The 11,914-nt window shown below is 38.6% G+C and overlaps 1 protein-coding gene and 1 long non-coding RNA gene across 5 annotated transcripts in view; one reads left to right on the forward strand and one right to left on the reverse strand.

Annotated features, from left to right (window-relative positions):
* Positions 1-3,886, forward strand: part of MCC (MCC regulator of WNT signaling pathway) — a 460,067-nt gene extending 456,181 nt beyond the window's left edge. For 3 of the 4 annotated variants that reach the window (XM_032251904.1, XM_032254008.1, XM_032253308.1), the window contains 2 exons: positions 585-707; positions 2,098-3,886. In XM_032251904.1, the coding sequence (XP_032107795.1) occupies positions 585-707; positions 2,098-2,278 (304 nt within the window). In that variant the 3' untranslated portion in view covers positions 2,279-3,886. The remainder of the gene's footprint in view (positions 1-584; positions 708-2,097) is intronic. The other variant, XM_032252672.1, reaches the window with a different exon arrangement.
* The window catches only part of LOC116537728, a 31,387-nt gene extending 19,473 nt beyond the window's left edge, over positions 1-11,914 (reverse strand). Inside the window, exon 1 of the long non-coding RNA XR_004263460.1 lies at positions 5,164-11,914. This is a non-coding gene — a long non-coding RNA (uncharacterized LOC116537728). The remainder of the gene's footprint in view (positions 1-5,163) is intronic.

The following is an 11,914-nucleotide window of genomic DNA, read 5'->3' on the forward strand; positions in this document are numbered from 1 at the left end:
AGAGCAGGTAGTCAAAAGTGCAGAGGTAATTTTATGGGAAATAAGGACGCTTACAATGAAGAGTATCATTTCTACTCCCTCTACCACCGTTTGTTTTTGGCAAGGTAGGATGATCATGTTGGTCTCAATGAGTGGGGACCTGTCCAAGGTAGGTTGCTTAATCTGTGAGTGGTTCAGGCATGCTTCGGACACGTGAAAAAGAAAGGGATGGAGACTGAGACAGGGGTTTGTGGTCAGGCTGCACTCATTGCTGAGGACCTGGTATGCCAGTAGTAGAAAGGAACTTCTAGATTAGCTGAAAGACTAGAAACAAATTCCTGTCTTGTTTCTTTGACACACAAGATCTTTAAAAAGCCTTTATCTTTGAAGAAGTGGGCTTAAATCAGCATTTGAGTGCATTGGTGAAGAGGCATTCATTCGGGTGACAGCAGTGCTGTTGGGCTCTTGAGTATCTTTTCCTCTCCCTTGCCTTTAGGCTTTGCAATCCAAGTCTTCCTCTTCATTTGTCACCACTTCCCAGGTAGTGGGCACCTCCAGTATCATCTCGAACTACTCATGGCATATTTTGTCTCTCCTTGATATAGAGAAAAGAAGTTGAAGGCCAGAGTTCAAGAGCTGGTGAGTGCCTTGGAGAGACTTACCAAGAGCAGTGAAATCCGACATCAGCAATCTGCAGAGTTCGTGAATGATCTAAAGCGGGCCAACAGGTAAAAATCTCCCTATACCCAGCGCCCCCCACCTTCCCCCTGCAGTACTTACACTGACTCCTGTTTGTAGACATAGCATCAGGGATGGACATTTCCCTAACTCCTGAGAACCAACTCTGGAGAGTAGGTGAGTCCCCGTCTAGCCGTCTTAGAGCAGCATCTCCCAAGATGTTCCAGAAACTAAGAAATGCTCAGTATCGACATCCCTTGGCCAAACGTGGCATACTGTGGTGTACTTCTCCTGATATTATATATCTTAAAGGTTCTGAGAAGTCATACAATAAAAAGTCTGTTTAAGCCAATATTTTCCAAACAAAATTGGCTATGGAATTGTTTTGAGCAATACAATATCCATTGGAATACTTTAGGAAATGCTGCTCTAAGCCCAGGCTCAGGACTCTATAAAAAATGAAGGAACTTAAATAGCTTTTGTTAGAAACTGAAACCAAGATAAACTCAGTTTTTAATTCAGTTACAAAAAAAACTGAACACACTAGATGTAATACAAATGGCATTTTAATCAAAAACTATTTTCCCAGAAATTAGAAGAGTGGCACTGGTTTTGCAAATCTTTAATGTCTGGCTTAACAGAAGACAGCTGGGTTCTCACATTTGCTTCCGCAGTCAACAGTATGTGGATGTATATTGATAATACCTGGCATTATCCAGCTCTATAGTTGGAAATAAAAGCTCAAGACCTCACAGACCTCCTGAATGGGTTTTACAACTACCTGGAGGTGAGTCCTCAGACCACTAGGGAGAACTGCAGCTGTAGGGATAATGACTGTACATGGACTGGACTTACGTGGGCTTACTGTATACCCTCTCCCACCAGACTCTGGTAGGGATAGTTCGAAGGCCTCTTTATTCCATGTCTGGCTTTGCAGCATTGGCTTATGGTCTAATTGAGTACTCTGAGTCCCACCAGCCCAAAGCATAAAGGGAAGTGGGAACAAGAACAACCGCTCTGCTCTCATCCCAGGTACAGTCACTTTGAGTGCAGTGCCTCAGGAACACTCTCCTGTAAGGTGCGCTTGACTGTATTGCAAGCAACCATGGAGCAACAAATAGACCCACTCTCTGTTTTGGACTTGGCTGATCTGGATTGTTGGTTTGACTCTTAGAACCCCTTCTAATATGTGAGAGTGACCAGCCTCTAGAAGCTGGGCTTCATTCATCTTGGTGAAGCCAATAGGTGACTGGCCATGAGTATTGATATCCTGGTGCTATCCCTCCTCTGACCACTAGGTATCAGATTCTTACTGAAGAGGCTGGGTGATCTTTCTTCAGAGCAGTGCTCACTAAAGCTGGTTATCCAGTGGACAGGACATTGTGTCCCAATGCTACTTAGGATGAATATTCATCCTAATTTCCCTTCATTCCCACCTAGCAACCTGGTGGCTGCCTATGAGAAAGCAAAGAAGAAGCATCAAAACAAACTGAAGAAGTTGGAGTCTCAGATGATGGCCATGGTGGAGAGACATGAGACTCAAGTGAGGATGCTCAAGCAAAGAATAGCTCTGCTGGAGGAAGAGAACTCCAGGCCACACACCAATGAAACTTCACTGTAATCAGCACTCAGGCACCGGAGTTCTGCCCATGGGAACTAAACCACAGCAGGCCACTGAGGACAGAAGGGCCCCTGGAGACAAAGTACTTGTTGGGAGGAGGAGGAAAGGGAATGCTGGCAGGTAGGTCGGCACTTGGACAATGGAGTGGCCTAACTCAGTCTTTGCGGCAATTGGCCATAGTGACAACTGTGGACTGTATCCAGAGGTGCCCGCTCTTCCTTCCCGGGCCCACAACAGTGTGTAAACACAAGCTCTGTGCCTGCTCAGCAGAACCTCGTTTCTGCTTTCAGCACTCACTCACCCTCCTCTTCTGGTCTGGCGTCTGTGCATCAGTGGAGTCTCAAGCATTTGTTTCTGTAAGATTTTCCATTCTATCCTCTTTCTGGTAGATGGTGGGCTTATCTTCTATCATCTCGTTTCTTCTCTTTCCTCCTGCTTCATGGGAAAACTGACACACAGACCTGTGTGTGCCTCCTGCATTTAAAAGGACTGCTGATTCACTTACTGCAGCAAGGCTTTGGTTTTCAAGTCTCAGGACTCAACTTTAAGACAGAATCAGTCATAAGAGGCGTTCTCTGGGAGTTACAGGCCATGGGAAGAGGGTAGACAGGTGTTACTTACAGTCCCAGATACACTAAAGTTACAAGTAGACTGCCGCCAGGACTGTGCCTGAACAATTTTGTATTAAGAGAATAAAAATTTCCTTCAGCCTTCATTTTGGAAGCAGGGCTGGGAAGGGAGCGCTTTCTTGATTCTGGGATTTCTCCCTCTCAGTGGAGCCTTATTAATATCCAAGACTTAGAGCTGAAAATCTTTTTGATGCCTGTAGTGGAACAAAAATTTTATCAGGGGTTTCTTCAAGAACAGAGAAGCATTATTAACACTTCCCGCCCCAGGGCACTACATAATTGCTGTTCTGCTGAATCAAATCTCTTCCACATGAGTACTTTACTTTTGTAGCTCTGGACCTGTCTCTACCTAAGGACAAGACACAGGAGATACTGAACATGCCTACTTAAGAGTGCTGCTTAACCCCTGGTTCAAGACTTAGCTCCTGCTGTCATGTCAGGGACAGGGTAAGGGAATGGTTGCTAAGGCTTTTTTTTTTTTTTTTTTTTTTGCCCCTAGATACATGATGATGGTTAGCATATGGTGCCTAAAAGGTTAAATTTCAAGCAAAATGCTGACAGGACTAAGCAGAACCAAAGTACTGTACCTGAATTCTTTCAGGGAGGTCTTCCATCTTAAATTCATTATTCTTTTTTTACTGTAACCTTCAGTTTTATCCCTTCTCCTTCAGTTCTATGCTGATACACTTAAAGGACCATTCCTGTTTTTCTGTAGCATCAGAGAATCCATCCAAAGTTCCCTATGAAAAATGTGTTTGAATGCCACAGTTGACTACAAATTAAACTTGATGAGGTTTTTGCAGTAGAATCTTTATGTCCATGAGCTATGGGTGGGTCTATTTTCAGAGCATGATACAAATTCCACAGCCTTCTGTTCAATGGAGGATACTCTAGCCACCAATCTGGAGGGTAGACAGTTCTAAAAGCAACCACTGAGAGGCCAGGAGTGAGACTGCCCATCTCCAAACAAAACAAAAAATCAACTGGTTATCAGTCTGGAAGGATGACCTTTGGGGTGCTCTGATCACTGTGATAAATGCCCACTGGTGTCTATCAATCATTTGGTCAAAGTTAGTTCCTGTGATTTTTTTTTGAGATGGAGTCTCACTCTCGTCACCCAGGCTGAAGTGCAGTGGTGCAAATGGTGTTATCTTGGCTCACTACAACCTCTGCCTCCCAGGTTCAAGCAATTCTCTTGCCTCAGCCTCCTCAGTAGCTGGGATTACAGGCATTTGCCACCACACCTGGGTTATTTAAGTGTCTTTTTTTTTTTTTTTTTTAAGTAGAGACGGGGTTTCACCACGTTGGTCAGGCTAGTCTTAAACTCCTGACTGCAGGCAATCTACCCACCTTAGCTTCCCAAAGTGCTGGGATTACAGGCATGAGCCATCATGCCCTGCCACTGTTGTGATTTTTTAAAAATCAATTTTCATTTTTTGTATAAAGTTGCATTTTGTCACGAGGAAAATGTTTTGGCTGAAAAACATACGCCAAAAAAAGTTTTCACCATTTTTCCAGCTTGCCTAATGAAATGTTCTCCCCTGAGGAAATTGGGGATGTACACGGCTTTCTCTTTTGTGATTAAGCAGGCATCAAATGGACAGTTTTCATTTTCACCAACGCAAGAATAAAATCCTGCCTACTGACTTCTGCCTCCATTCTTGCTCCAGGTAAAATCGGAGAACCTCCCTTTCTTGGCCCTGTAATTCCTCCAGGCAGAAGAGGCTTCAGCTCCTCTGTTAAGGGCCCCAGTGTTACGCATCCTACCTGACCTTAGTTTAATACTTTCAAATATGTGATGATTTGGGTAAAAACTATTTTGCAGGCAAAAGTGTTACTTTTATAAATATGTATAATAAAAAAGCTATGAAAGTTTTTCCTTTCCTTGTATTTTTCAAATACTCCCCAAGACATATTCCTTGAAGATGAACTAGTGGGCACTTGATTATGCTAATTGTGGGAGCTACTGTATACTGATTAAATAAATGCTTGCAGGTGCCTGGGTAATTTTCCTTTGTGTATAACCTGGCTCTACCTGAATTTTTCTCTAGGAGCTGTTTTACATTAACATCTCCATTGGGGGTAAACAACTTGATTCTAACTTACATGAAGTCAAAAACCTTCAGATCTCATATTTTGAATTGTTTTCTCTAGTTTCCTGAGTGGTTAACCGCCCCCCCCTCTTTTAGTCAGTAACCATCTCTGTTCAGAGTTCAGTCTTTGACTTTTGGAGAAATGGGCACGGAGCAAAAGGACTTCCCACTGTGGAACTGAGGCAAACAAAACCAACTGCACAAATCACAAGCAAAAGAGACTTCTGTTCATAGAGTGCCATCAGTGTGTGAGCTTACCAGCTACAAAACCTGTCATGGACTGAGGAGCAGTAAGATTCCTTTTTGAAACTTGCATCACTCTCATCTGCTGGCTTGTCAGCTTTCTGAAGTTGATATCCACGCTGCCTGAAACTGAAATGTTAATTTAAAAAATTAAGTACCAGTTAAACATAATTCCATAATTCCTCCTTTCAGATGCATGGACTAAGTCTTCTGTAAGCTTGCAGCAAAATATTAAAGGGATCTCAGAGAGTTCTAAGTCAGAGCCTTGACATTCTACTCCAAAAGGCAGTCCAAATTAGAGCACATAGGCTTTTTCCTTAAAACTGTTAGGGAGTAGTAAGAAATTTACCACTAAGGAAAACATGAAACTATATGAAAGTCTTCTGGTTCCTAACTGGATAAATTATTTTAAATGAAGAAAAAAAAAAAAATGCCCATAGTTACCTGATCAAGATTGGACTGCCCATCACTGGCATGAATTAAAGAACCTCCATAGCTGCCTGTTCCTGTCCAAGGTATTTCTCCAGCCCACCGGAATTACCCAGCAATCACTTTTTAAGTCTATCAATCAGTCAACCTTAAAGCTCTCAAGAGTTTGAATTATTAAGCTTTTAAATAAATTGATATCAAGATAATAAAAAAAAACAATTTCTGCAAGTATCCTTTCCTCCTTAAGTCTTTAAACCCTTTGCAAATTCTTAATTGGGAGTATGTCCCATTCATTCTATTAAACTATTTATAGCTCCACCTACTTCTAGAATCAGCAAACAGAACTATTAGAATATTTTTAGAGCCAGACAGTAAGAGACTTCTGTAATGGTTGAGATTTCTGCACTGACCTTGATTAGGGTACAGCCATAAGACTGCCAAAGTTTTTGGCAGGGGATGGAGAGGTGGAACATAAGTAACTTTTTTTCTGCAGAAGGTGATGGCTTTGTAGAACGCTATAAAAATTTTCAGAAAAACATTTATCAGTTTTTCTTATCCAATGGGAACAGCCTATCTAACAAGGAATGATAACAAGTTTGACTCACCTTTGAGCACTCTATAGAAGAGGCGTAACTGGTTATAAAACAAAAATTATGCCTTCACTACCCAGTTCTTAAAGTTTACGTCCTACAAATCTTAAAAGTTTATGAACCTGTGGCCTTCAGAAATAGCTTCTGTTTCACACACCTGAAATTACTGTCTAAGCTAATACATTTGTATTCTCTAAGAAATAATGCTGACCATTGTCACTGCAGCATCACTGATCTCTCAGTGGCTGTTAAAATATAAACAAGTGGAAAGGAGTACAAAAGTTGAATAGCAGCTGTTCATGTATTTTTCTTTTGCTAATACCTGTGTAGAGAGAGAGTTTCACATGCAGACCATTATACATTTTTGCTTAAGGGTTACACTGGGTAAATTCTCTGTCACATTAGATTTGGGTGAGATTTTGCATGTGACCAAGACAAAAACATCATTCAGTCCCAGAAACAGTAACTACTATGAAAAACCACATCCTTGACTAGTACCATCCGTCATCTTTCCATGGTCATTCATCTGCAAATCATATGAAATACCAGCTCAGCAGAACAAAGCAAGTAATATACAAAATTCCATGACCCCCTGCCAAACTGATCCCCTACTTAGTAATTCTTGCTCTACCACTTTTGCACTTTTTGCAAATCAAATTCATGTGGAAAAATGTTCTGTTTGTAGAACTCATAGTATTCACTTATAGTGCTCATGTCAGGACCGCCAAGTGAATAAGAGCCCCTGATAATCAGCTTTAGTTTGTACCTAATGCAAAGGTAATAAGACATGTCCACTTCTTTTCTAGTTCTAATCAGTTTTTAGACATCTTGTCAAGACTTATTTACTTTGCATGAGATTTGTTTCCTATTATTTGAAAATGTGCTATACACTTGAATTAGAAAAACCTGCTTGAATGTATTGTCAGTTATTAAAGCACATGTGACTAAGTTTGCATTTGTCAGTATTGTTCTACTGTTTGTACTAAAAAGTCTCATTTTAAAATTGCTAAACACTGTACTATACCTTGTAATTTTTTAGATTCTTCACTTGTACTCTTTAAATGTTTCCAGATGCCTTTAGCTTTAGCTGCTGTAAAATAGCTACTTTGCGTTATTTGATATAGAATTGTTTTTTTAAAACTCCATTTATTTATACAGAGACATTTATAATATTTTACCAACATTCTTATATTCTGAATAAATATTTCTAATTCCATGGTGTACCTTAACTGTGTTAATTAAAGGGTAAGGCTATCCTTCTGTAGAACTGTTTGCCATACAGGCATATCAAATCCATGATGCTTCCATGAAATCAAGAGCCCTAGTCAAAGCAGAGGCACTAGAAGAAAGACTTTATTAGATCAAAGTGGACAAGAAATCTCATTTATAGCCAATTTTTATTTGGCTACTTTTTCATATTTGGTGTAACTAGGAAGTTACCTATTGAAGAGTCTTTCCCCCTCTTTAAAGATCATTAAAACAAGGAATGTAATCAAGGACTGGAAGTGCAAGGAAGTAATACAGGACAACAAGATGGCAAGCAGCTTTGCAACATGTCTGTTACAGAAAGATACAATGTTGTCAAGCTGTCACTATGGAAGCAAAGTACCTCTGACAGTAAGTATAACACCCTGGTCACTCCCCTTTTGAAAATTTTAAATAAAAATTACTGTCATAGAGCTGAGGTCTCTGATGGAAAAGAATGTATTTCTTTCTCGAGCCAATGTTAGGTATTCCTATTGCAAAACCTGATTCTATCACAAACTTAAGAATTGCTGGATTTTAAATACCTAATTAATTCACATCTCTAGCCATACACAATAATCTTGCTTTAAAGCAACAAACTTGTTTGAAGTATTTTCATTTTTTCAGAGACTCTGTACTTTTTAATATTTCTTCCTGTTACACATACTTTTATTATGTTCATCTCATACTTGACATTTTTTATTGGTCCAAAGAGACAGCAACCACAATGAGCAACTCAGAACCTATGATAACAAGTAACAGTAGCAGAAACCAGACTAAGGTAGTGTAACTAAAACTGCCCAAGCAGCCAATTTTATTGATATTACATTACAGTCTAACACAATGTTTTTTTACAGAAAGCCAAGATGTGAACAATCTTCCATCATTCAAACTGTATTTTGTAAGATTAGTTTTTAACCTAGTATTATTTACATCAAAAAGCTTTCAAAAAGAGCCTAACTGTTAAGACATAGGATTTTGTTCATTTTCTCAGTGGAGAGTATAGAGTACAGCTGACATTCTAGTGGGTCTTTGGAAGTACAGTAATCCTGCAAACATTTAAACTCCAATTCACATACGTGAATCACTGGAAATCCTTTGATAGTCATACCCAACAAGAGAGGTAAAGTCAGTCAGTCTTTATCCTTTCATTAATACTGAGGAAAAAAAACAAAGTTGCTGTCCAACTACACCACCATAAATCCAGAAACACAATAAAACCTGTTCAAAATGTTTCAGTTCTTATAACAAGGTGAACACAATAGGTGTTTTGGGGTTCCTTTTCTGCTGTCAGTAAATGTTTGAAAGTTACCCAAAAAGCACCAAGGACTCTATACTACCATGAACAGAATCATTTGAAGTAGGTTTACTTATACGGTCTTTCTCCAAGCATTGAAATGCCCTATAGGGTAAAATAATGAAACACTGCTATAATCTAGGCAAAAATTAAAAGTTAAATCATTTCATGTATGACAAAAGTAATTACTAAAGAAAGTTCACAAATCTACTTGGTTATCACATTTACTCTAAAGTCTGGTTTTTTTTCATTGACCATCATATATTTAGTGAAACATTTCCTCAATTTTTGTCTACCAGCAAAAGTAGGTCTCAAAATAATTTGCTTAATATGACTTAACATAAATATCTTCACCTTTTTCAGACCAAAACTTACTCCCAAATTGTTTTAAGACTATGTAGACTATATATCTTCCTTTAACATAACCTAGTCTTTACAGCATAATGTAAAAAGCCATATCAAATCTTATTTTGGAAATAGGCACAGTATTAAAAAGTCAAGTCTTACACCCTTTTCCATCCACACTAATCTGTATACCCTATTTTGGTTAGACAAAAGACAATCTTATTGAGAGAATTTCACTTAAATTGCTAATATATGAACTATAATTCCAGTTGATTGTTTTATTCTGAAATGAGATCGTTTTAAATTTTTATTAAAGCTAACAGATAAAAGTCTGAATTGTACATGGATCTAGGATGAGTCCAATACTTACCAAGGATGATTTTTTAAAAGTACTATAAGGTATTAAGCTAGTAAAAGCAAACTTCAAAACAATTATTTTTTTAAAAATAGACATAAAGCAAATAGTTACGGTTTTATTGTCCTTTCCTATTTTTGTTACTGAAGAAAAAGTTTCTATTATTTATAAAAATTGAAGTCAGGTTAGCTGTCTCCTGTCCTAACTCTAAAGTAAAATATCAGCGAAAAACTTTAACTCATTTCTTTGAACACGTGCATTTAACATTAAATGATTACTTGTGCAACATCCTAACACAAACCTAAAATGAACCAAAGAGACAGCAGTGCCCTAGAACAGTAGTGAAATGCACAAAGAAACTCTAGCAGGTGTGTCTTCTGTGCTTTCTGTCAGTGCATATCATATGTATAGTGCATGAAGAATACAAGTCTACTGTTACTCATATGTTCCAAAAGCACTAACCCATCTAATCAACCAACTGCTGAAAAATTATCTTTCAAAATTTCATTCACAGTTGAAAACCTTTACTTTCATTTGCTGCCATCCAGTCTATTCCTAAATATCACAAAAGCATATGTCAATCTCTTAAAGCTTAAAAAAATGACAACGCAGACTTGTGCCCAAAATGAAGCTACAGATTTAGAACCTCGGATTCAATGAACTAAAAGGAGAAAAAATTAATATGTTAAATTTGACCTCAGAAATTCCACTATACTAAGAATGTTACCTAAGACCTCTCAGACTGAGGACCAGCAGAACACAGAAGTCTGTTCTTTGTTCCCAAGCCAATGTGAAAGCTACAAGCATTGAGACTCAAGAGAGCACAGGTATCCACAGCCCTCCTATCTGTTTGTGACCCAAACATCAAAAGTGAGATCAGCTTCTCGGGAAGGAAAGATAAAATCACTGCTTGCAAGTCTGGAAGGTTTATCATAGAGATGCCAACATAAATTTTAAAAGATTATTCTACAGAAGGGACAAGTCACCAGGGAGAAAAAAAGGACTCAAGGGCTTTTTCCTGGCCAGTCACACCAAAAAAAGGGATTAAGAAACAACAGGTCTTCAAATGGCACTGAACAAACAGTGGCCAATAACCCAAAAACCACCCAACCACTTGCAGAAAACCTTCCACCAAAAAGCAGAAAACACAAATTCAGGGCCTTAGTCTCCTACCAGACTAAAAGACTGAAGTCTACTGAAGGCTAGAGTCTATGTGGGACAAGGTTACAAACACAGGCAACTGATTTTTGTATTCATTCTTCAAAGTACCCTTGACCAATACTACCCAACTAATGTGAAGCACCTTGTGAAGGCTCATTCCTTTTAGGCTGTGCCTTCAAGCTGCTAACATAGTGAGACCATACTCCTCTGCTAACCACAGAAGATCCAAGATACATGGAATGTTTTATTGGTGATTTCATTACTCTGATAACCCAGATTAAAGATTCCATTATGAACAGCTCTCAAGACCTCCATACTTTATCATAGTTTTTCTTTGCACTTGTTTGTCCTCAGCTGGTGGAAGTCAACCTTTCAAGTCCACTCCCAAGCATGAGAGCTACTTTCACTCTTTTCCCAACTTACAGACTACTATTTCAATAGTAAATGCTATTTGTCACAAGGAAGTGAGATGGAAAGGAAATTAATCACATTCAGGACAAATGTATACCTACACTGTGATATGACTGACACCACAGCAGATTATGGCTGTGTGTTCTGGGTTGTCTTCCTGTAAGAAGGCAGTGCACTCCAGTTTGACTGGAGTTCTACGGTATTAACACATGAAGGACCAGACTCCTCAACACTGGTTTTTAAAATGAGAAAAATTAATTCACTGGATTGCTTGGCAATCATACTTGAAAAAATTAACTTTATCCAGGGGTAGAAAACACTTGATAATGGCTATACATATATATGTATTTTTTTCATATATATATGAATGGCTACACTTAGGCCATGCAATGATCACATTTCTAGCCTGGAACATAATATAGCACTCAAGTATTGATAAATACTCTAAAATTTATTTCTTATACTCTTTGCCGAGCAACTATAGCTATTCTTCCTTCAGGACACTTTGATTCTATAATAATAATCTATCATGTTTTGAAACTGCAATCCAGAATCGTACTTTGAAAACATGGGCAAAGCCTGTACTACGTATTTGCAATCTGCCACCTTTCTGACAGAGGAGTACAGATTTTAAGAGCAATTCAATTCTAAGAAGAAAAAAGATGCTGAGAAAGCCCATCATAATCTCATTTTTAGAATTTTTGGCAGCTAGACAAATGCACTTTAAAGTCGTAGGACATAATACAAAGTGAGAAATTCTACCTTGACTTTACCAAGCTGTCAGGAGTAAGGTTTGACAAAATTGTTTCTACTAACGTTTGTTTTTCCTTTTTTTTTT

This window comes from Sapajus apella, unplaced genomic scaffold (assembly GCF_009761245.1).
Source record: "Sapajus apella isolate SASKATOON/1434 unplaced genomic scaffold, GSC_monkey_1.0 scaffold1, whole genome shotgun sequence".
NCBI classification, from domain to species: domain Eukaryota; kingdom Metazoa; phylum Chordata; class Mammalia; order Primates; family Cebidae; genus Sapajus; species Sapajus apella.